This window comes from Haplochromis burtoni, unplaced genomic scaffold, assembly GCF_018398535.1.
Source record: "Haplochromis burtoni strain Fernald_Lab_line unplaced genomic scaffold, NCSU_Asbu1 Contig_19, whole genome shotgun sequence".
NCBI classification, from domain to species: Eukaryota; Metazoa; Chordata; class Actinopteri; order Cichliformes; family Cichlidae; genus Haplochromis; species Haplochromis burtoni.
In genome coordinates this window covers 1,426,536-1,453,084 of record NW_024582380.1, presented here as the reverse complement: position 1 = coordinate 1,453,084, position 26,549 = coordinate 1,426,536, and the positions used below count along the sequence as shown (strand labels likewise).

The window sequence follows — 26,549 nt, the reverse complement described above, 5'->3', positions numbered from 1 at the left end:
TCCTTCAAAAAGTCTGGAAAACTATGCCTGAAGAGTACCTGAAACTTGAACACATCACAAGTGACGTGTTGAAGAATAAAGGTGGCCATTCCAACTACTGACTTTCATACTTGTTAGAATTACACAAACTCTATTGTTGCCTTATATACATGTGTGTTTGCACGTTTCAATACATTTCCTGGCATAAGACTTTTTCACAGTACTGTATAGTGTGTTCTTAGACATCTAACTGACCAGCAGTTAGTTATTATTATGTATTATTTAATAAATAACATTTGCTTTAGTCAACTGAATTAAAAAAGAACTGCATCTTTTGTAATTCAGTATCACTTTTATCTGGCATTTGTCATGTGAAGAAGAATCAGTCACCTTTGAAGAGAAGTGTTCAAATTTTCTTCACAATTTCTCAATGCCTCGTCGTGTCCTTAGGTGCCACATTCTCAATGAAGTTGACAGTTGACAATGAAGTTAAGTCCCACTTAAGTTTGAAGTCTCAAGCTAATTCACAACCCTAAGTGCGATTTGAGTACAAGTTGCCAACTCAAGTGCCCAGTGCTGGCTGGGAATGCACTTCATGTGGGGGTTTTTTTCTCTTTTTTCCTTTAAACATTTAAAAATATTACAATTGCTAAAAACATCTACCTTCAGTATTTAGAGCTGTGAAAGCAGGGGAATCTGGCAGGACTCAAAGGACTCTAACTTACTGATGAATCAGATCCTGCTAAAAACTGAAGCGCCACTTTAAAAATCCTGCAGCATTACAGCGGCGCACTACAGTGGAGCCCTCACTTTTCCCTAAGCGTGTAATTTTTAATACTCAGGGGTGGTACAGTCAAAAATAACTTCCATTTTCCACATGCATTAGTTTAGACTAAACAGCACCTTCAGGTGATGGCACAAATGCATTTCCTGTCATTTTACTGGGCCCTACATTGTCAGATTGAGCACAGCCTGGCTGTCTGATGAGATCATCGAGTGATGTATTATAGTAATACCAAGCAGATGTATATGCTACAATATCATATTGTCTCAGGAGGCAAATTAATTCTCTGGCTTCACACAAAAACAGTTTGAAATGTGGAAGAAGTCTAAATCTCTCGCATCCAGTTAATGCACATTTTCAGCTGCTGCCACGAACTGCATAAGATGTGAAAAAAATCACATCTTTTAATGTGTTAGTATAAAATGCAAAGCCCAATAAAGAGTAACGCCACATAAGGGAATAGAGTCGAGCCTCCTTAATTGTCTCAGTGAAACGGTAAAAGGAACGTATTGCGCGAGAAACGGCGCTTCGTGAAAATCAAGAGCAAATTTTATTATTCAGAAACACATGCTAACTATTACATGCTCTGCATTTGTGCTGTGACAGTTCAGGCATTTTGGGAGATCAATAACCAGCAATGTGTCACAGAGGATGAAAAACCTGTCACGTCTTCAAAGAGCGATTCGACAGCACTCACACACTTATTATGGCGATATTTTTGTCAGATATGTATATATATCTGACAAAAACATGTGCATGCCCACATCCAAACAGTGGTTGCTAAAACAAATAAATCTTGAAAAATGCCGTTAGACCTGGACAGATGGCACTGTGGCAATATTTTAAGGAAATGATTACAGGAGCTGTTTTTGTCTCGCCATTATCGTTGTTACATTTCTGCCGCGACGTACATATATCTTCTAAATATGAAACTTTCAAACGTACGAGTAATAATGTGATGTTTCAGTGGATATGACATAGCTTACTGGCTCACATATCTGCACAGAAGGCAGCAGTAATTTTGAGGAGATCAAAGCACCAACGTGATATCGGTGCCTGTGCACACATTTTTCTTATTCTGAAAATATTAACAATAAACCACTGCTCTATGTAACGCTGTGAGATGTTTTTCAGGTGGAACGGTAACAGAGCTACATATTTCCGGAAACATGCCGGTGATAGAAAGCACAATAGAAAGATTAATATTTTACTTTTCTCAGTGTTCATCTGCCAAGAGTCAATAAAATGTGTTTTGCGGTATTATCTGTGTAATACTTACACTTGAATAGGGAGGGCTGAGGTAATCTCCCAGTTGGACTACACTTCCAGATACTAAATTATTGCTGACATTTTGGCAGCAAATACAATTGAGGTCCGAGAATTCTGGCGGGCAAACTCTTTACCCTCTGGTTTGAGGCTAATGTTACATTCATTGTCAATACAGCTGGACAGAGTCGGTCTTTTGGGACGGAGGATTTGCCTCGTTCGTGGAACCATGCTGCAACCGTATGGCACGAGCTGTCCCCCCTAAACAGTGCTAGCTGTCGTCCCAGCTGATGCACATTCATGAATTCACGCAGCCTGTTACACACGCATGGGCGCATGCACGTATGGAAATGCATGCAAAGCAGCTTTATCTGAAGCCATACCCATACGTTAAGCTGACATGTGCGCGCGCATTGCATTTAATAAAACTGTAATTAGCCTGCTCAGTTATAGAAGACAGGCAGGAATGCGGAAGAAAGCAGCATGGAGGAAGAGATGGGGAGAGGGAGAGTTATAGTGAAAGAGAATGATAAATGATGGATTGAGAGCGCTCTCCCTAGACCCCGGGGTTAGCAGTGTGAGGGAGTTACAGCTGGCTAGCTCATTCCGTCCAGCCGCAGATCTCATAATAAACATCACATGGGTAGTTTGGGCTGGCGGGTGCAGATTAAGCCGGAGCTGTTAGCTCTTTAAAGACTGCTCAATGTTGCAGCCAGCCAAGAACCTATTTATAGGGCAGCTGGAAGTGTATCAAAGCAGGTAGGCAGGAAGGTGCAGGACAGAGATGGTTTTCAAGCTGATTTATGGCTCTCAATCAGTGTAATAACAATAAACTGTCAACTAACACGCCACGTTTATTTGTAATTTATGGTACTGTGCTCCTAATAAACCTCTGTTTATTTCTCCCCTGTCCATCCCTCCCCCTCGTCCCGGGCCTTCTGTTGTGTCTATCCTACGCAGAGCTTCCCAGCAGTCCAGGCGGCCAGTTCACGTTCCGTCCGCTGCCCCCACCTCCGCCGCCGCCCCACTCCTGCACTTGCGCCCGCCCGGCACCTTACACTCAAGTCAGCCTACAGAGGAAGACCATGCCAACTCGGTGCCAAGCCAGCCAGGGCGGCCAGGGGGCAGACACCAGCTCGAGCGCAGACCAGGCCCAGCTTCACAACAGCTGGGTGCTCAACAGCAACATCCCCCTAGAGACCAGGTAAGGGAATGCTTTTTTTTCTGGAGTTATTTTTAGCGCGGGCAAACACAGGGCTGCGCTCCAAAAAGCTTTCAGTCCAGACTGGATGTCATTTTGTAATGAAATTCTTCAAGTGAAAATATCTTCAAGGCAAACCGCCCTCCCTCAGCATAATGTCACTTGATTAAAGACATTTCTTTAATCTCACAAATGAGGTTCATTAGATTAAAGAAAATTCTTTCATCAGGACTGTGACTTGGCAGACTTTCACAAACTTCTTCGAAAAAAATCAGAGTATAATGATTAAGAATGAATGCTGGACTAAAGGATTTGTTAGGATGGGCATGTTTTGCACATGTTTGGAGGAATAAGTGGAACACCACGCAGGCCTCTGGGGTATTATTAAAGGACTTCCATCAAAGTAATCATGAAGCTTATTTGGAATTGTTTTTGTTCTCCTACCACACACACCACCGCATTTACTAGGGGACCTGCGTTTGTGTAAAAACAATCCAAAATGAAAGCAGAAATCCTCTTTTCAGGAACACATTGTAATTTCACTTTCAGCTTTAGTACCCCGAGAAATTGTTTTTCTGCCAAAATGCTCGGAGACAAGCCACTGGAAGTCGGTCCCATCAAACAGAATTAAGCATACGCTTACCGCATAGGTATTAATTGATCAGAGAATTATTTAGGAGATCCTCATTTGTGCGGCTGCTTTTGAGAAGAAGGAGAAGCAAGTTGGAAAAGAATATGTTTGCATGTGTAATGAGCGGCTGGGCGCGGGATTCTGGTATATTATGCGCGAGGATGAGATTGGCAGGCTGCCACACCAGAAGAAGGGATTTTAATAAGTTATGCATTAGGCCATAATTAGATCTTACCTCATTTAAAGGGAAGGAAGAATAAAATTAGATTCAGTGACAATTTAAATTAATCATTGGCTAGACATGAGTATCAATGTAAAGGCTTGTCAGGAGTGCATTGTAATTACATTACTTATCGGTGAGCGTGTGAGCGCGCGTTAAATGAAAACTCACCACAAACAAAAAAATTCGGATCGTTCAAACAATATTTGATGAGCTCAAAGAACTTTTCTCCCAAAGTGAGATGTGATTATAAAAACACAATTTCCGCAGTGACTCACTATATTGGATGGTGACTTTTTTTTCTTTCTTTTTTTTGTAAGAATACATTTTGCGCGTTTGGGACTTTCTAGTCAAATATGTTTTATTTGATAGTGCGCTATTAGTTCTGAACCATAAAATGTAATCATATTCATAGTCAATAGAATAGCGTCCCTGCGTAACATAATTCAGATAATATTGGCTCTTTTCTATCTAGTTTTTGAAGAGAGAGCCCACAAAAAAAGATCCAACTCTTCACTGCTTAACTGTTTTGAGTTTGGGTTTAATATTCAAGCGCCCTCTCTCCTCTCTCACATTCTCAGATACACTGCTAATCTAATGATTTCATATTTCTGCTTTTACCCTGGCAGCGTTATCGGCTCGATCTCCAGATTAAAGATTAATCAAGTATTTACAAACTTGACACGGGGGCTTATGCTGACAGAATTCTAAGTGATGCTGTGACCTTAATAAAAATGGCAAAACATGGATAACATCTCTTGTTGTCAAGTGTGCTTCCATTTTTCCTCGACTTGCGCACTTGATGAATCAGTATTCAAATGTATTGACATTGCGTCAGCTGAGATTAAGATTGTTTGAAGTGTGCATAGATTTTCCTTTTCAGCTGCACATCCGTTATGTTTCTGGAGAGGCCAGCTTGTGTAAGTGGAGGCTTGCGGATATGGATATTCAATCTATCTGACTGGCTCTCACTGTGGGTGTGTTAAGGGGTACAAATGTTGGGACTGTAATAAATTGACTTGTGCCCTGCCTTCTCTCCTTCCTCTTATTGATAGGACGTGAGTGTACGTAAGTCACACACTGTGGGTGTGCACCAACACTGTGAAATCAGCTTCTGCATCGCACACCGCACATTGCCATGCACCTGTGAAAAAAGTCCTCCACCTACACAGGCAGACACACAGACAAAGACACACACTTATCCAGGTAGAGACAGCCCCTGGGCCTAGACTCCGACCTCCTGGAGAGCGGGAACTCTCATTTTCTTCCTGTCTCGGGGGAAATCTGCCCTCTGATATGAATTCAGAGCTTCCTGGGCGTCGCCCCTAGATATTGTCTGAGAAGATCAAAGGCGGAGGAGCCAGGAAGAACAGTGAAGCATTTTAAAAGCACCGAACAAGAAGAATAGAGTTCCACTTGCGTTGACAAATGCAATTTCTTCAGCTGGATTCTGATCCCTTTCGCTCTAATCCACCTTCGGCAGAGCAATAAAAGTGCCGCGGTCTTCTCGACCCGTGCGTTGGCCTTGAAAGTGTGAAAATGCTGTATTTGACATCTTTTTTGTGCGTGTTTGTCTTGCGCGCCATTCTTCGAGTCGAGCTATGTGTCTCTCTCTATTTGTGTGGCTGTGTGTTTCTCGGGTTTATCTCTGGCCTTTCAGAGTTGAACTGCCATTGACCCGTAGGTGTGTAGCTGCTCTGTGCGCAGTCTCCTGTGTCCTCAATCTAGCTCACAGTCTTCAGCAGATGCTGGATGAGAAAGGAAAGGAGGCAGACAGTGAAGGATGGATGTCATCTGTCAGGCACTGGGCCACAATGGAGACACACAGAGAGAGAAACACAAAACAGGCATGGATTTAAGATGACTGAGGCAATGCTTCCTCACATGCAGCACAAAAACCATAACACAAGTTTACTGACAATATAAATATAAAAACAATATATAAATAAAATGTGTTGACATGTGTTTGTGTGACACGTGTTTCGTATTTAATAGTTATCCCACTGTTTTTCCCATGTTGGTGAGGATTAACTTTGCAACTGACCAATCACTTGTTGTGATGTCATAGCTTTGCAGTGTGGAGAAAAAAACATCTTCTGGAATATGGTAGGCATTTCAAGTATTTTCTTTATGTAGTTATACAATGTAATAAATATGTTATCAAGTTGGGTTTACAAATTTGGCTTTCTCTTAATAGTTGAGCCATATTCCTGGCTAATTCTATTACTTAGCTAATTAGCTACAAATTTAGCATTAGTCATATTCTTTGCTAATGCTAACGGCTCAGTTAGCATTAGCAAAGATTATGGCTAAACTATTAAGATACAGCACACATTTTCCATAAAATTGGATGTTTGGACTGAACATTATTAGTTATTTACAGACTATTTTGGTATGTATATGTAATATACATACACAAATATATGTATATGTAATAAGCAAATTTCCCACATGTGGGACTAATAAAGGTTATCTGTTATCTTATCTTATATGATAGATACCTGAGGGTTGTAAATATACTCATCTAAAGCAGTAGAATATCATATTAGTTATTTGCATATAATAAAATGTACATCAGAAGCAATGATCCAAGGAGTAATACATGGAATTAGGCAATAAATCAATAACAGGAGAATACAAACATTAATTGAACTTGGAAAAAAAAAGCAATCTAAGGCCAGTCCTAGAGAAAAATCCATTAAAAATCTTGCACTGAGGCTCCACTTGTCCTTTTTCTTGACTGCTTTGATGCTGCAACAGCTGTGGCCACAGACTTGACGTTTGGCCGGTCGTATGTCCTCCCATCTGCCGCTTTGTTACACAATATCTATTGGAGGTACTCACAAGAATGTTTTTGAGTCTGGTACAAATGCTCACCAAGTTCTCAAGGCTGAACTGACTGTGTTTCGAGAGATCGAAAGTCAAGGTCACCATCAACTCACATCCAACGTGTCCTCTTGAATGCGAACACCTGGAAGACATATGTTGTTCTCCTGTTTTACTTTTCAATAAAGCTTATAGTTCTCAGTTGAAATTCAAAGTCCTTCATGGAGAAGTCCACTGTCGCCCCAGTTTTCTTGTTTTTAAGTAAAATGCGCCTGCAGGGCAGGATAACAGTTAAATGGATAAAGGAGATGGATGTAGTTTAGCCATGTGTGAGGACAGCGTTAGAGTCTGGAGTCCAGCGATGTTGTCAGTCTGTTGTCTGGCACCACTTTAATGGCCTGTCTTGTGAGGTCCCTTTAGAGACTGGTGTCCTGCCGGCAGCCTGTGACCTCGCACCTTTTACTGCATGGACAGAATAACACTCTGGCGAACTGCACATATCCCCCAACATATCGCACCAACAGCCAATATTAACCCCTCGAGAGCACACAGTAATCTGGAGCAATAATGCTGTCTGCGAATTGCAGGAGCTCAGAGAAATTTTCTTGTTGTTTTCTTTGTTTGCTTGGAAAAACACACACACACACACACACACACAGTGCAGAGAATAAGACAATGACTCATAGCTGTTTTCTCTTTCTGATGCTGTCTCATAGCCATCCTTTGTTTCCCACCACCAGCAGTCTTTATTCATTTTTTTGATGGGATCCGGTACGGCCAGATCAAGCTGGAATTGCTTATAATTGCTTTACCCAGATCTACTTTTCCACGTTGCATAATTTCCATTCCCTGCTTCTCATCTGACACCATCCAACCTTCGCCCCCCATTATCCAAACACAATATAGATGAAATGCTACTTAGATTAATTGCCCCGCAGCTTAGTTTCCTATCATCAGTGGCAATCTAACACACTCTTTTTCATAATGAGAATAAACCTCATCGTCGTTTAACGAATACAGCCGTATAACTTAAGTAGTCGCTTTGATGAGTCAAAAAAGGAATAGGTAAGTCATTGATCCTTGGCTGCCAGGGCTGTTTCATTCTCTTTCATATCACTGCTGCTCTGCATTACAGTAGTGGCTCATAACGTTGCACCAGAGAGAGATACTTGGTCATATATGCCCTTTTTCAGCCTGTCAGCCTATACTTTATCTATAATGTGCTACAAGTGTATTACATAGCTGTTTCTTGCATGCAGTACATCCCAATACTGTCCGTTGTCTGATTGTTATAATGCAGTAACTGTGAATAATGTATGTGGTATACATTTGCCACAAAAATTGCCTGCTTTCCAGAACACATTATAAATTACAAGTAGAATCCTAGCGCTTAGGGACTTCCTCAGACTACTCTTCTTCCTTGGATTTGGTTCCTGTATTAATTTTTGATGATGCTTTTCTTGGAAGTTTAACAGATTGCTTAGATTACAGGCACACAAATGGAGACAAACACGTAAGATATTAACAGTTTAGCTGAATTTCTTTTGCACAGCACTAAGTGCTTATTCTGGACAGGTTCAAAAAAGGACTGAGTGTTCATGCATGGGCAAAGTGGAACAGTCTGTCCTCTCTGTGATATGTGAAACCCGAGTCTGTATTCATCATTCAAAAAATAGTGGGAGATGGGGTCTCTTCTAAAGTCCCCCACCTTGGGGGCTCTTTAAATGAGCTTCAGTCAGGCGTGCATCAGCGTGAGACTGAAATCCACCGAGTACAGATTTGCATGAATAGAATCAGAATATGATACTAGATACCTGAGAAAAATGATGTCTGCACTGTGCTAATTGGTGAAGCGTTGAAGCACTGTCCTAGATAGGCCTGCATGGTTACTGTGATTGTTTCCAGCTGTGTACTGTAATCTGCTTTAGAAAAGCACCAACAGCGGTCCCAGAGGTAGGAGTTACTTTGCAGAGCGCCGAATGCAGAACAGCTCCTCGCTTGTAAGATTAGGGCAGCAATTAATACAGCGCTTGCTTAACCTGTCGCCTTGAAGAGCAACGGTCCAGTCATAGCTTAACCGTAGCTCTGCTTAGCAGAACTTTCAAGCTTTTTCCACTTGAATAGGTGATGCGTGAGGTACTGTAATTGGGGTGAAAAATACAGTATTTAAAAGCTACATGTTATAATAGTTTCATTCAGAATGTGTCTTAAAGTTTCAACTGAGAAAAGTCCAGATTTTCTTTTCTTTTACTATCAGTATGCTGTAGATCTCTGGTTTTAGCCCCATTAAAAAACAGGCTGTTTGAGTTTCTGTAGCTTTAAATGCACTACACTCTTCATTCAATGGCAGAGAGGAGCAGCATATAGGTGGCCACATGACAGATCAGCAAGTCTTGTTCCAAATTATACAAGATCAGGATTTTAACAGGGGACTGGCAACGGTTTGGAAGTGACTGCTGGGTAACATCTAGGCTTCTTCCCTCATCTGATAACTGAAAAAAGCCTTACTGGAAAGTTAGCTTTATTAATAGATTATATTTGAAAGATAATTGTACAGTTTTCAGATTCGTATTACATGGTAATGTCAGCCATATTAGACACAACATGTAAATGGTAAATGGCCTGTATTTGTTTAGCGCTTTACTTAATCCCTAAGGACCCCAAAGCGCTTTACACTACATTCAGTCATTCACACATTCACACACAGGTGATGGCAAGCTACATTGTAGCCACAGCTGCCCTGGGGTGCACTGACAGAGGCGAGCACTAAACATGTATGTTTGTTTCATGTTGTTGGATGTTGTCATTGTAAATAAAAAGAAATGATGATCCTTTAGTTCTGTATGTATGAATCCATCCAGGCTTCTTAATCTGGCTCAGCTATTTGCAATAAAATAAATGGTCATTTGGTTTCACTAGTTTTGGCATTTTGTGTCATTTTCAGTAATTATCAAATTGTTGTACTTCATCAAATGCAAAAAAACAAAATCCTCTAATAAAAAAGAACCCAAAAACCAAACTTGTCAAAAAAACTTTTTTTTAACAAGTAAAAATTCTGGTTTTGAACCAACTACCAGAGCCAATGTTAGCTTAATTAGCTGGCTACAGTTGATTAAAATGAGTAATAGCTATCAGGTCAACTGCCATAATTAGCAGTTCCTGGCGAAAAATGAAAAGCATGATTTGTTTGCTTCTGGCTGGGGCCTAAAAGCCATTTTTTCCATGAACAAAAAAAAAATAGAATTTAGAGTAGTAATGTCCCGCTGTTATAACTGAAAATTGCACATGAGACCGCGAGAAAGCATAGCAACAGTAACTGAGGAAGGTAACGGTAAACTGCATTTTGCAATAACACCTTTTATGTATGTTTCTCCTGCAGACACTTCCTGTTCAAGCAGGGGTCTGGTTCGTCAGCTCTGCTGTCAGGGGCGGGGCAGGGATACCCGCTGACCTCTGGGACCGTGTACTCCCCTCCACCTCGGCCTCTGCCGCGCAGCAGCGTGACCAGACCACTGTTTACCTTCAACAAGCCTCACCGCTGCTGCAACTGGAAGTGCACAGCCTTGTCTGCGTCACTCCTCACTCTCACCCTGGCCCTGCTGCTCACTTACGTCATCGGTGAGTTGCCGTCACGCACCCAGCCCGTGTCATGAATGAGAAGCACAAAGAGTTCTGAGTTTAGTGGAAAATTTACATTTTCAAAAGGGATTGTTAGAGGAGTTGGAAAATTGTGGGACTTGCCAAGAGAGTGCCTAATTAAATCATAAAAGGAAGCAATAAAAATACAGAAACAAACTGTAGCCTTCTAACAGGGAACCTTACGCATGCACAATGTTTCTGTATTCAAAGGGTAATATGAATATAGGAACTTAAATAAAAGGAAAGAAAAAAAGAAAGGGCGATCGATATGGGATCAAAGCAGGCCTGCTGAAATTTTTGCTCTTACTTTGAAGCAGTATTGCATTGTCTTCACTCCGAAGGATATTCTAAATTGTAAATTAGCTGTTCTGGACCAAAGCTCACAAAACTAATATTTGAGGAATCCACACATGCAGTGACTTATTTGATGTTTTTCACACAGTCTCTCTCACACACTCACACATACACACAGCTACACAAAGTTGCACAACCTTATTAAACTTCTCCCTTGGTGATTTTATTATATTAATCAATCCAGGTTTGTCTAAGCTTAGCACCTAATTGCCTGCACCTTTTCTTCTTCTTTTTTTTTTTTACTGTTTACATATTTGTCGATTGTTTTTCCCCTTTAATGATTAATTAATTTGATTTTTCATTCGCTAAAAGCAAAGACTTCCTATTTAACCCCCACATTTTATTTCGGATTAATCACAACTTTGTAAATGTCATTACTGCACTTTGTTTTGGTTATTTTTCATCCCTTTTGTTTTGTATCGTTTTCACTAATAAACCAAGATAACCTAAAATTAATAAGCTCAACACTGGCTGCTGAACTATTGCCTGCATTTTAGTACGCTGCACAAAGTACTAGTTCACAGATTTAACATATAAGCTGTGCCTATATGTCCCCTCAAGACCATTAAGGTCTGCTCCTCAATCACTCCTGATCATCCTGCGGTTGAAGCTTATTTCAAAAGGAGCTTGTGTCTTTGATGCTGTTGCATCAAAACTCCCCAATGACCTCAGACATGAACATGAACTGTGACTGTTTTTAAGTCTAAGCTAAAGGCTTAGATAAGCTTTTCTGTCAAGCTTATGGAAACTGTTGATTGGTTGCTGTTGGACTGTTTCATGTAAATATTGTGAATGTGTCTAGCATACATTTTTTGGGAATCTGTTTATTTGGTTTTAGTTTTAGTGTAAAAGTGCAACTTTTTGGTTTTAAATGTGCTACAAAAATAACATTTACTTACTTACACATGAAGTATTAAATACGGTGTGCTATTATAGATTAAACTAGACAACAGCAAGAGTTAAGCTATAAGTAGCAATAAGCAACAACCTATTTGAAATAACTATTAATATAAAAGTTCTTACATTTTGTCTTCTTGCATTAAATTTTATATTTTAGTCTCATCTTAAATTAGTTAAATTACATAAATTGTATTATTGTTTAGCGCCCAAAAACATGGCTGATTGCGTTTCATCAAGTCTTCTGTTAGTTACAAAGGAAATAATGTGACTCTACTCTGCACTACCATGTGAAAATTAATGTTTGCCAAATAAAAGTTCAACAGTAATTGCATCTGTGTGACGCTAAATGGAAATACAGGATCAGACTCAGTTCTGGAGAGGAATAAAAGTTGGAGAAATTAATAAATCAATAATCAACTTAGACGGGAAGGTGTAAAAATAGTGAAGTTAATAATTGAATTGTATTGTCACCGCAGGGCGTTTATTGGTCATACCTTTAATTGTAACGGAGTGCTGTTAAACTGCAGTTTTGTTAATTTTCCTTGTGCAAAGGATTTAAATGTTCTCATGAAAGCAGATCAAGTTCAGTTTTTATGACTGAAGCTATCTTTGCAGTAATTAGAGTCTTAAAAACTGGAAAGTTGTTGAGTAGGTCTGTGGTCTGGAAGATCATTAGCAGAGTTTGTCAAAGTCAAACACCAAATTTAATCATCGATCCCCTCCAATTGCTTCATCTCCCTGCTTAGCCTCAACCTTGGCCGGGCCCTCGACCGCAGCACATCGGCTCCCCTCCGCTGCCCCAAGTGCAGATATCCCAACCCTCCACCCAGCTAGTTCATTTCCCTCCTGTGGTGGTGCTCAAGGTCACGCTGGAGCAGGGCGGGGGGTTTGCATTAATCACACACACACACACACACACACACACACACACACACACACACACACACACACACACACACACACATCACAGACAGACATCACACATACACAAGCGAATCCATGCAGATTAATCCCCAGGCTGAACCATGCTATTCCATTAATGTCCCAGCCCCGGTAATTAGTGCATTAGTGAGGAGTGTGAGTGATGACTCGGAGACGACATCACCTTTTAATTGGTGTCATGCTCCGCTCCTGTTTGGCAGTGATTGATCTCCGTGTTGACGTCACCATGGCAACCGCACCAAGACGTATGGGATGTAAGCACAGATGATATGTTAGCCTGTAAATCAAAGGCATTCAAATTGCAAGATTAAAGTGGTCATGGACTTAATGTCTTTGTCTAGGGGGAGAGGTTGAGACACAGGCCACAGGATGATTAGGTTCTCTCATTACATAATGATTCAGTAATTTTAATGAATTAATTAACAGCCACTGACAGGAAGAGGGGAAGAAAAAAAATGTCCCAGTGCACTTTCTCATCTTCATCGAAATGCTCGCCGTGCTGACTTTTGCCCGTTTATTGATTTCAAATCGCTTCTCCTCTTTATCATAATATAATCCAGAATGAAATGAGTTCACTCTGCTTTGAAAATGAAGTCATGTTTGTCTTTAGTTTAGCTTTACACAATATGATCAGTGCCTGCCGTATCCAGTATCCAGTTGTCAGACTTATGTTATATCTATTTATTAGTTTTACATGTTGAACATGTTTCTCAGCTAAATTATTTTTACCTTTTTCACTCACTAAATGCAGAAATTATCTCTGACAGCCAACAGAAACAATGTGGATAACTGATGAGTCATTTAGGTGAATTGAAGTCAAGCGAGATGTCAAACATACTGACAGTCTTTGCTTTTCTTCCGGTTTTATGTAGGTTGACTTGAAAAACTAACATTTACTTATTTTGCTTTATTTTTCCAATTCATTCATTTACTTGTTTTGGCTCTTCAAACCTTTTGCGGATTAATAAGAAGGTAGATTCATGGATGCCCCACATAGATTTCTTTTCCTTATCCTGCAGTAGGTAAAATGTTGTGTGTATATCTTCTGCAGTTTTATTCCGCAGACACTGCTGATTATTTGCAGGATATGAACATGACATATTCCTTTACAGGCATGCCAAGCTGGAGCCTAACATTTCAGAGCGTTGGAGATGGTTCCTCCCCTCGGTGGAAATCGTTTTAACGCAGCTGTCAGTTTTGGCTCAATCTTCGTCTTTTTTTCATGACTCTCGGCCAAACCTTACACTGCTTTCCACAGTGCTTCGGCGTGTAACTAAGCTTGTAACTGATCCCGCGTGCTCTGTGAGGACGCGGAGTGGACGAGCGGTTTAACGGTCAGCGCCGTCCTGCCAGCGGTTTCTTAACAGCTGGGAAGCCGTTCCTAACATCCTTCGAAAACCATCGTCTTTATTGTCTCTAAAGCTCTGTGTGTAAGTTATGTGACTTTGTTTATTAATTTGAAGCAAAGTAACCCACCAAATAATGAAGCAATAATATTGTATTTCAAATTAAGAATTCCAATTAGCACAACAATAGGACGATGCATGATTGCGGAGATAATGCTGTGCCTAAGTGATTGCGGTGTGTGCCCCCTGTTGTGATTAGCTAAGGCAGCCATCCTCTCTTCCTTTACTGCCCTCTCTCCTCTCCTCCCATACCCCCTGGTGTTGCAGGGGCTGCGAATAGCTTTGTTAATTTGTTTATCCCCCAACGCGCCCCTCCCTCCCCAAGTCATAGCTTGTTATTAAGCACAACACGGCCATCAGATATGAGAGGCAGGCATTATGATAGTGAAAGGGGCATTTAAGGAGAGATAGAGGACAGATTAAGATTGCATCTGTAATCTTGAAGAATATTGCTACTGACAACACTACCCGTAACTCATTTTTCTATTTTGAGCCTCATTTAAGCCTGCGTTAAAAAAGAAGAAGAAGAAGGAAAAAAAACTACCTACCATTGCTTTATCATGCTGTCAGAAAAAGCTAATTAGAGTATTTTCTGCATTAATGAATGTCTTGCTGTTTTAAATGGTTACAATCCTCAGTTGCTCAATCAAATATGAGAGAGGGTGGGATGTTTCACTTGTGAATGATAATCATCTCTATGGCAACAGGGAGAAGCTTCTGATTCAGGTGAAATGAGCAAGTCAGCAGCACCCTGCAATCAAATAATCACCTTCAAATCACATTTGGTCCCACAGACACACACACACACACGCATGCATGCACAAAGACACAGCGTGCACTTTCAGCTATGATCGTCTTTGTGGTTCTGCTGTGCAGTATGTGTCGCTTTGGGGCTTTTGGTTCCATAAAGAGCCAAATGACTTGTTAGTGGCTTTAAGTTTATTACATTCATGTCTTTTTTTCCTTTGCGCAAATCTACTTTCACAGTTTGATGGCAAATCCGAGCATCTGCCCTTAAACGTTGCATATTAATCAGAGAGGTCAAACACAGTGCAGTTTCCAACTGTGCTTAAAAGAAAAAACATGTGTTTATTAGAGCTAATGATTATTTCCATTAAGATAAAGCCACAGATTATTGTCTTAATTTGATTTTCCAGAGCCTAAGGTAATGCCTTCCAGTGAATGGCTTCTTCCAAATCTCCAAATATATTCTGCTCACAGGAATAAAAGGCAAAGTAGCACACCAGTCTCGGAGGCTGGAACAAGCAAATGTTTGGCAGCTGTGCTTGAAAACTTCTCATGATTAATCAGTTCTCCGTTGTCAGCTCCAATGTTTATGTACACGGTGCTGAAATTGTTTTTCACTTCAGTTAAAGTTGACAACAAAATGAACTGATAACGTTTTTTTTTTATTTGTAAAGATTAATGAAATTCATGTTTTCGTTTCGTATTCCTAAATGTGATAAATTGGTGATTTAAATCATTTTTCTGTTGCACAAAACAAGCAATTTCACACTCTAGACACTCTGATAAATCAATTGCTATCAGAAAATCAACAGATACATTTATAATTTTTTTTTTAAAAAGTATCTTAATTTTATGTATAATATAACACATGGTATGTTTGACAGCTTCAAACTGAGGCAGGGCTTTTAGGTTCTTTACTCTCAATGTGGATTTCTCCTCTAAATGTCCTAGCAGGCCTGTCTGTCTCAAAGCTCCGAGCTGATTACAGCTTATCATAAATGAAGTGCTTGTTCTATGTTGTTGACCTCCCTGGCTTCCAAGTTGGGCAACTGCAAATGTGATTTGAGGAGAACATTATGCAACAAAAACAGTGGAGGAAATTGACTTGATTAACAGTCCCGTGCAAAAGTCTCAAGCCACTCCTCATTTCTTTACCTGCCCATTTGCAGAGCAATGTTGTTTTTTTGGTTTTTGTTATGCTTTGCGAACACTGACCCACGAATCATTAAAGCATAAAAAACTAAATCAAGGGATAAACCATTGCTGCGTCTACATTTAACAGACAGACAGACTTTGTTAGTAGCAGACTGACATAAAATCCCCTTTTTTTCCCCCAGGATAACACAGTGGTGCAGGCATAAAACAATTTTTTGCACCAACAAGTTGATTCCCAGAGAGCTATTAGATGAAAACTTTGGCATGGTGTGCAGTGCGTCCTTAAAAAAACTAGGGAAACCGGACAAGTGGAGGACAAAAGACAACGTGGCAGACTTAAAGGGCTATCTTGAGCAAAGGAACAGTATGTGAAAGTCATGTCCTTAAGAAACAGGGGGGAAAAAATCCAGCAAAGACCTGACAGAGGAGCTGAAAGATGCATCTGGCCCTTCAGTTGATCCATCTACTGTTCAGTGAAGCCTCATCAGTAATGGTCTCAGTGGCATTGTTGTTGTGAAGAAGCTGTTCTTGAGGAAGGGAAACAGGGAGAAAAGGCTGTTGTAGCCAAATTACACAAGAACTGGACTAAAAATCAGTGTCTGATGGAGTCATGAATCCAGATTTTACTTTATTTAGTTGTCAATTTCTATGGAAAAGGTCAGGAGAGAGGTACAGCAGCGAGTGTCTACAGCCATCTGTAAAACACAGTGGAGGCTGTGTCATTATTTGGGGCTGAATTTCAGTCAGTTGTGTTGAGGTTTGAGTTATGAACACAGAAACTACAGTCAGATTTTCATCCATCACACAATACCATCTGGTAATGGGAACGCTATCAGTGATGGACTGGCCTCCCCAGATACCAGACCTCAACAGTATTAAAGCAGTGTGAGATCATCTTGACAGAGAATGTAGCAAAATGCAGCTGACATCCAAAAAAGAGCTTTGAATATTATTCAGTAAGCCTCCATTTATCAATATAATCATTTTCTTGGCTGTTTCCTGTCAAAAACCTTTTAAAAACAGATAAAAGACACAAATCTGCATTTGTATTATTCTAATTCTTTGTTCATAGCAATTATCTCCAAATTTTAGATATATGCAGATCAGAGTTCATAAACTGAAATGAAATCAAAGCTAGAATTTGTCAAAAAAGTCTAATGTGTTGTCTGCTGCTGTTTTTATATACAATGCCTAAAAATGTAGCAGCTGACGTTACAATCAAGGCGAAATAATTTTTACTCTTTAAGCTGCTTCATCTGCTTTCACAGTGTGACAGAAGACGTTAGGGTATAGACACTGCAGTTACCGACTGCTGTCACGATTGCTGAGCTAATGTGAGCCAAACAAAGAGCATCTACTGGCTATGAATGATTTACAAATCATGTCTGAGATCATTAACCAATAATCTAATATCTAGCTTATCTAGGAAGACTAAGAAAAACCTTCGTACAAAACAAACAAATCTACATTACAGTTTCCAGCCTATCTGATACAAGCCCCACAAACCTACCAGTGGGGCTTGTTATATATTTTTTTAAAACACATAAATCCATATCGATGTTTAACCCCAGAAAAGGGAAACGTTTGACAAACACAGATTTATTTGTATCAAAATGACTCATTTAGTACAAATGTTGTAACAGACATTTAAAAGAAGTGACTATTAATTATAAATCATTCATAATTTTTAATGAACATTCATCAGTCCTGTGTTCCAGTGGAACATTGTGTTACGTGAAGTAATGTTTTTATAATTAGAAAACCAAAAAAATCCCAATTATGCAAAAAACTGTTGCACTGATTAAGGAAGCAATAAATTTGGTTATTTGAGCGTGTGTAGCAACAGCCTCTGTGGGTTTGATTGTAGCCTGAAAATGGCCATAAAAAAGAAAACAACAGAAAAACAACAACAACTTTGTTTCGAAACTCGTCAGAATAATCGTTCTGTAAAAAAACGAGGGCTATACCTCGTGGGGAAAATGCCATAAAAAACATTAGGTTGTAGGCTGCTACCTTCACAGAACAGCACCAGCTGGTCTTAAAATGAATAAAAGAAATGTGAGCAAGAGGACAAGTACATAAGGGTCTGTAGTTTCAGAAGGGGTAACCGCACATAGGAACTGGCAGCTGTATTAATTGGCACCAGTCTCAAAATGACCAGTTAGGAGGCAACTCCAGCATGCTTACCTTTGAGGCAGAGATGTTGTACATGTGACTGACCACTGAATGGAAACTATTAGGATGGGTGAAAGAGAACCAGTGTTGGATATAAGAACATATGAGGGAGGTGTCCAGATTAAAAATAAGAACATTTGTAGGATCAAGTAAGATGTTGGAGGAGTGCTCATTAGGGTTGTTTGGGTGGTGCTAAGCGGGAGTGTTCTGGAAGATAACTGAGAAGTTGAACCAAGAAGGCTAATACTCTATTTTCCAACCCCGTGCCATGCCCTGTGGACGTCTATCAGTCACAGCCAGTTCCCTCGTAAACAGGTCAATGACCTCTCAACCGCATCCCAACTGCAAAAGCATCAACCACGCTTAATGCGTACACAGTAATGAACATGATGCAGAGTAGAAACGAACACAATCTCATTTGCCTTTAGAACCTGATTGATCCCGTCTCTGTGTAGGGAATAATTAATAGTTGTGAATAATGATGATGTTACCTCTGTTGTACCGACTATGTAAATGTGCATGACTCTCTCGCTTTGAAGACGCTCGTGGATGGATCCTGCTGCCGTCTGACGCCGCAGCTATTAAATAAACTCCTCAGACGGGCACAGCTCTAAGCAACAAACACAACTTCAGCTCTTGATAATGTTTTATCGACGCACTTTTATTACACTTTCTAGACATGCGAGCGAGTCTCTCACCACTCACTGGTATGACTTTTTTACGGACATTTCAGTTTGTAATAGATGTGAAATTGCGGAGCAAAGTGAATGAGGCAAGAAATGTGGAAAAAGCCTGCTGTTCAGACCTGGAAGAAAAAAAAATAATGTTAAATTTTACAAGTTTTTTTTTTTGTCGTAAAGGCTTTCTTATTTAGCATGAGATTAGTTTGGGCAGCATGAAAGCGCGACACAGACATTGAAAGAGTTTGACGCCTGCCAGAAGCATGAGAATTGGCCATTGTGCAAAAAGTCAAGGTTGATTTTTTTTCTCCTCTTGGTGAATTTTATTCTCCCCACCTAAAGCCACTTGGACCCTTTACATCATCAGACCCCACAGCTTGAGCCCCAGTAAGCCTGTGCTTTAAAACAGTGGTGGCTCCGTACTTTCTAAGAGCTGATCAGAAACAAAGTCAGGTGGTCTCTGCCTGTGATGGAGTGGCTAGCACAATCTCTCTAACTCTCAACCCTGTTGAGCTGTTTGGGGAGACAGCATGACCGTGTGATATGTGAGAAGTGTCCAACTGCCTGTCAAACCGGTTTGTGGGAAGCACTTCAGGAAACATTAGGTGAATACCAAAGATTTGCAAAGTTCTATCTGCTGACACGTGACTTCATTTGATAACAAAAACACATTTTTAAGGACAAAATTTCTATTTTATTTTATTTTATTCCAACCTTGTCATCGTGTTCAGTATAATTCTTTGTCACCTTGCATAAAAGTTAGATTTTTCAAATAAAAACATTTTGAGTGACTTCAAAAATTTCTTGTAATGTCCCAGACATTGGTGACAGACTAAAAGTGGCTGTTATAGGAGCTAGAGCACTTGCAGTGCTTTAATAAATTACCTTATGTCTGGTCAAAAAGTTCCTGTGGTGTTTTTAAAATGTAGAAAAGTAACAAAGCTAGTGACAAAGTATGTAACAGAAATAGAGTCAGAATCTTTATTTTCATCGCACAAAAGGTACAGCGAAAATGAATGCAGCCCCATTCAGAGTGCATGAATAACATTGTGTGTGCTTTTATCGTTACTGATTGCACAGTTATTCAGAAGTATAGAGTAGATCTAGGCTGAATATACAGAAACTATATAAAGTGTAGTCAATATGTAAAAGTTAGACTGAATGGATGTGCATGGGACCTTTAGGCCTCTCCTGCCTATCCATCCATTTTCTTCTACTTATTGAGTCATAAGGGGTCACACGGGGTGGCTATCCCAGCTGTCACAGGACATGAGGCAGGGTACTGCCTGGACAGGCCACCAATCAGGACTAACACATAGAGACAAACCACCACTCCCACTCAAAGTCACACCTATGGCCAGTTTCTGATCACCAACCCCAAGCATCTCTTTGGAATGTGGGAGGAAGATGGTTTACCAGGAAATACTCACATAAATACATTCAACCTAAACCTTCTTGCTGTGAAGTAATGGTGCTGACCAGCACACCACTTGTGATTCCTGAAAGTTGAATATTATTTGGAAGTGTTTAGACATGATAGTTCCTATCACAGACACGGTTTCTCAGAGACTGAAAAGAGAAAGGCTTTCCCAGCTTGGACACAATGCTTGGTAGCTTTGTTCTTTTTCAACACTAGTGCTCTGGGCTCTCGTTTAACTTGTCACAGTTTAATAGCGAACATAGCAAACACAGAAACGTGAACAAAGGACCTCACTTTGGTATGGAGCTGAGAAAACATGAAAACTGGTATTGCTAGTGAAGAAAATATTTAGCATTCCTTGCTTCACCTAAGATATTTTCTCCTGTTGTGACAACACAGCCCTCTTCTTCCTACCAACAGCCAAACACAGGGCCTGCATGTTGCACAGTTAACTGGTATGAACGGTAATAGAAGTGAACTTATTAAGAAATGTTTAATTTTAATAGTTAATACTAAAATATTGAAAGTCCATGGCCTGATTTTCAGCGTACATATAGAAAGGACAAAGAAGCAAAGACTTTGAATAAATCCATCTACAAGACATAAATAAAAAGATGGTCCAAGTCTAAATGGGAAGAGCTCAACTGTGCTGATTCACTCGGCTGAGGGTCTCCTACTTTTATTCCATCTGAACTGAACCCTATATGCAATCAGACAGCACAGTCTTCCAGCCACTGCGCAGCATGCTGTGCTAAGCAGTCAGTGCAAAAATGCTTCATGGATTTTGAACCTTCAGTGACATGAGCTACTGAAATAATCGGCAGATGGACAAAAGCTGGGGAAAAAAACACCGCAAGACTGTGGAGGCAGTACTAATGAGGTCTTTTTAAAAATACTGCATTGCAATGCATTCGTTAGCTTACAGAAACTAGTGTGTAGCAGTAATGACCTCAATAGAGTGAGCAGTTTGCATGAAGAGGTTTGCAGTCTGTTCTGATAGCAGGTGGTGGGCAGTAGGCCAGAGATTGTGTATAGAGGTAACGTTAGAGGGTCAGCTCAGTCTGGTGATGGCTGTCGGGACGAAGCCGTTGAGGTGCTGAGTTGGCGTAGCTCTAATGAAATGTTACCTTCCCCCGAAGGAAAGCTTCTGAACAGGTGGTTGCCTGTTTGTCTGGGATCAGCGGCGATCCTCTTCATTGTGTGGCTCTGTCATGGAGGGCAACTGGCAACCAATTATCTACTCAGCAATGCTGAGTAGGTAAGATTGGCTGCTACAGCTTGTTTCCAGTAGTGCCGGGAAAGTAGAATCCTTTCTATTCGGAGTGTTCCGGCTGAGAGCGGTTAAGTTGGACACAAAAAACGCTGTCACACACATAGCGACTCAATCACAGTACAGCAGCTAACGCAGAGGTGCTCTGTGCTGATGTTGGCTTTATCCTTTTTGCCCCGACAGATGTTTTCAAGCATATTTATCTCAGATTTACAGGACAGTCACTTTACTGTATATGCTGTAAGCTAATGACTCATTAGTTAATTAAAAAATATGTATTTATTCAGATTTTGAAGAGTAAAAACATTATTTTTTAGCACAAATACATGTATTCATACAATTTGCTGTATTTTAGCCATGCATTTCAGTTATTTATTTATTTCTAGGCATACAGAACGATGCATAATGGTGTGTAACTGGCAGCACATTTGTAGATCCTTCTCATTTCTCTCTTTACTTTGCAATTAATGGGACCAAAGTCTGCTTGCTTACTACAGTCTATCGTGCTCGGTGTTCTTTTGTGTGAATGGAGACCAATTCAGGCTGAATATTGGTTTAAACTGTATTATTGCCTAAATAATGATCCTTAAATACTCGTCCTTGACGAGTCCAAACGTGTGTGTGTATGTGTTTGTATGTGCAAGACGGTGCATGTGTGACTTTGTAATTGGATTCTGTGTGTTTCCGTGCATGTGAGCACGCGCCTCACCTCCAGCTTCTTTCAGCCAGCTGCTTCATGCCTCATTGGGGTTTGTATTGATTGTTCCAGTTTCTCTTTGTTTTCAGTCCTCTATTTTGGTCGTCTGATGCAGCTCTAAGAAACCCGCTGGCCTTTGCTAAAACTGCCCTAACAGCTACAGGAGCCTTTGGTAAAATTGCTTTAAATGGGTAGACAGACTGTGGTCAGAAAGCTCTGAATGGTGAGAGAGCCCTTTGGTAAAATGTCTCCAGAAGGTCAGAGAAGCTGCAACAAAATAGCCTCAATAGCTCCAACGGTACACTGGGCGAGTTCACACACGTGCACGGTAGGCACCGCGCGGCAACTCACACACACGCATTTCCTTATCTTCCCGATCCTCTCTATCACACACACAAATGTAGGCATGCACCCACGCTCCAAACCAGCAGAGATGGAGCTCGTATATGACCGGCGGTGCTGCGTCGCTGTTTGTCTGCAGCATTTCAGCATTTCAGCTGTAGATGGTGGCTGCCAGAGGGAAATGTAACATGGCGGCAATCCCCTGCTCATTGAGTAATATCCTGCCCGCCGTAACATTACTCAGCTTTCAGTAAGAGACCAGATCAGTGAGACAGCTAGTGGGAGACAGATGGAGAGAGATGGGGGGACTCTGACAGAAAGAGAGAGGAGGCGTGATGGGAAATGAAAGAACAACAGAGAAACGCGTGAAGAAGAAAGCTGTGATCTGTTGGACTTGGTGTACTGTCGCAACCATGACTAACTAGATAAGTGTGACAGCGAGTTTTACTGGTAAATAAACACCGGCATGTACAGCAAATCTCATCATTGAAGACGCGTGAAGTGTGTCACCACCTCCGCTCTTCGTTTATCCTTCTTTCCGTCATTTCATCCCTTTATCCGAGCGAGACGTCCCATTTCAGATTAGCAAGGTCAAACCAATGATGAGTCCTGAGGTTTATACCGGTTAAAAAATTGCGGCAATGAGCCTCTGCTCATGCTCTCTCACACACCCACGAAAGACAGTCCGTCATGCATGCAAAAAGCACACAGTTAAACAGTCTTGACAGTGGCATTAGTAGCTTTCAAGGAGTTTGTGGAGGGGAGTAAGAAAAACACTTTAGCACCTCTCGTCTGTCAGAGTGAAGCGAGGGTCGACAGGCGAAAATGCGGCAGGGCACGCGGACCCCCGGGCTCTTAGTCTCTACTCTAACGTTGACTTAGACACAGATTTGTTTTATTGGCTCTGAAGTCCCTCTCCTTCACTCTCCTTCACACTTGTTTTTTCCCTATTTGTCTCTCCTCTTTTTTACTCCCCCCCCCCGCCTCTCTTTCTCCCATCCCTCAGAAGTCTTGGCTTAGCTAGAGGCTGACACAGCCATGCAGAACTTGGATGAGCAATTGCCTTTACTGTACATGCTAAACTACGCACTAAATCGAATGACTGATGTGCTTGAAAGTGTTTGCTGCTGGGCAAAGCCGGCTGTAGTCTTTGGTTGTCAGACAGAATATAGTCGGCGGTTAGCCATGTCTACGAGCAAAAAAGGACTTGGCAATCAGGCCTGGATGTGTTTCCACTTGTGTGAGGGTATTGATAAATCATTTTTAACTGACTGCAGTGCTACCTTGGCTGTAATGCTTATCGATAAGGCAGTATATTCACAGTCAATCACCCCCATTGTGCCCCACAGCTCTGCCCAGGACTGATACAAATACTTGATAACGATATCTGGTTTACTTCAGTGGTTAAAGAGGAATGAACACATGCATGCTCACATGCACATCTCCCACTTTCTCCCACCACAAGTGTGAAATCTAATCGTCATCGGAGCACACAATCATTTTTTATCTAATATGGAGACACATACATGCCTGACAACAAGAGCATTGTCGCCATGTCGACCACCTGAAATGGTTTGTCTCCTATGTAATCTGTACATCTTTGCGTTTTAGCCGCTAATGTGAGAAAGCTTATGATGCTGCTGCTATCTCAGCAAGCCTCACTTTGCTACTAAATTTCCACCAGCTTGAATTCTTCTCTGTTCTCTCATTTCTCTCCACGGTAGTTTAAGAAAACCTGAAAAAGCCACATCAAGTACCTCCTTCTTTTAATAGTGAACTGTCTGTTTCTCGCTCCCTCCACCCCACGCTCTTCTCTTCAGCTTTCCTCATCCTCCGCACACATCTCGGCGGGGTAGCCGACAGCGAGGGTACAGCACAGAACCCCCCTCACAGCGGTACCGTCCTATTACCTCTGGCAGTCATCTCACTGTCACACTGATCAATGATTCATGTGTGCGCGCGCCTCAGCCTGTTAGCTCACTGCACTGCTGCTCATCGCTGGCACTGTGCTGCTGCCGACGCCGCTGCTCCTTCACCAGTTATAATGACTGGACTAACTCAGAGTCCTCTCACTAACGTGTGCCTTCGCCAAAGCACAAGAGAGAAAGATGGACGCGGAGAGGGATGGATAGACAGGCAGGAGGAAAAGAGAGCGAGAATGAAGGGTCAGGCTGAGCACATGCTGCTCGCATAACTGGCTGCACACTGTGTGGAAGTGAGTCTGTGAGAGCGTCTCTGTATTTTAAATGGAAAGAGGTGCCGGTGTCTCTCTAGATGAAATTCTTGCCACTCAGTAGCCATCTTTGAAATGTCTCCAGGCAGTTATGTGGACTAACAAGTTCAGATTCCTGTGGGGGGGGTGGTTCTATTACCGTATATAAATACTTTTATAACAGTGGATGAGTATGTTACACATGGCCAGAGTCTGAAATCATGAGGTCAGTATATCTGTACATGTATTCCTCATGATTTGAAAGCACAGGCTTCGGCTCTCTGTTCAGTTTTTTTTCTACTCTTGGCTCTACATAGTTTAAACTCCAGTGCATTTCCTAAATATGCTACAGACACTGCTCTGCTGCATTTTAGCTCAGCAGCACTTCCCACCCTTTTGTTTCTAAGAGGCAGGAAATCGGAAGAAACTCAGTCAAAGGGAGAATCTGCACAAAGGGAAAGGAGTTAAACAGGTAGTGAATTAATGGACTGGACTGATGCCTTGTTTAAAACAAATAAGAAATGTATGGGGCTAAGCTAAGCTAAGCTAATTAGCAGCTAGCTGTACCTGGATATTTACTGTACATATTGCCCTGCCAAGAAAGCAAGCTTATTTTCTAAAACATCAAGTGAAGGTTTAAATGTTCTACATGGTTTTGTGGGAAAAATTATTTTCTATTAAGTTATTTCTCCTTTTGATCTAATAAAGAAATGCGAACAATAAAAATATCAAGGTGTCACAAAGGGCCTATATTAAACACTCCGTTACTTGTTTATCCAACATTGTTTGAGGGGGTTGTAGTTGACTTTTTTCTTATATTTCCTCAGGAGACTGCATGTCCTTTTATCATCACAGATAAGAACTAACACCACAGTTCATTTGACGATATAATCCAGATTCTCCAAGGTCTCTGTGATTTTCTAGAGTGTAGGATAGCGTAACCCAGGACGACAGGACATCTCTATGACGACTGTGCCAGTATCGTTTGTGTGTCCAAAAACGATATTAATTTGTCTGTGAGTCAGGGGTCTGACAGAATAAATGTTAAGGTCAACAATAAACCTTCATGCTCAGCAGTTGCTCATCTTTTTTCATGTCTCTTTGGCACTGAATAACCTGCAGCAATTGAAACCTTGTAACCTCTACATGCCTAATAGATAGACATATATTAAACTCCCATTCCTGTCCACATTATGGGCTCTATGAGTGCTCAGTTTTAAATGCCCGGAATTCATTTGCTTAAATGACAAACCAACAAATATGTCCTCACTGGTATTAATATTACTGTTTGGACATTAGATCCTCAAAAGTACAAGAGCATATGCTCAAACGCTCACTCTTCCATCATCTCCTCATCACACTCAGAGGTCCTTGTTCCCTTCTTGCTCCGGTGTGTTTGCGTGTGCATGCATGCTGTGCAACTCTAGATGCTAAGTGTTCAAGCAAAAGGTCAACAGCCATAAAGTAAGAGAGAGAGAGACAGAGAATGGGGGGAGGGCTGATGAGGAGGAGCAGGAGAAGTGGGGTCTGAGGGTGTTTTGAGGAGAGATGGAGTGGTGACGAGGAGAAGGTAGGAGAGCCGGTGAGGACTGTCGCTGCAGAGTCATAACTGTAGTGGGTAATACTTGGCCAGCAGAGGTGTGGGGGACACCAGACAAACATGGAGAGCAAGAAAAGCAATTCAGATGAGAGGAAGCGAGGAG

At 41.1% G+C, this 26,549-nt stretch overlaps 1 protein-coding gene across 1 annotated transcript in view; it reads left to right on the top strand.

Moving 5' to 3' along the window:
• Positions 1-26,549, top strand: part of tenm1 (teneurin transmembrane protein 1) — a 202,998-nt gene that overhangs the window by 62,733 nt on the left and 113,716 nt on the right. Inside the window, exons 4-5 of the mRNA XM_005916517.3 lie at positions 2,990-3,233; positions 10,287-10,525. Coding sequence (XP_005916579.1) covers positions 2,990-3,233; positions 10,287-10,525 — 483 coding nt within the window. The remainder of the gene's footprint in view (positions 1-2,989; positions 3,234-10,286; positions 10,526-26,549) is intronic.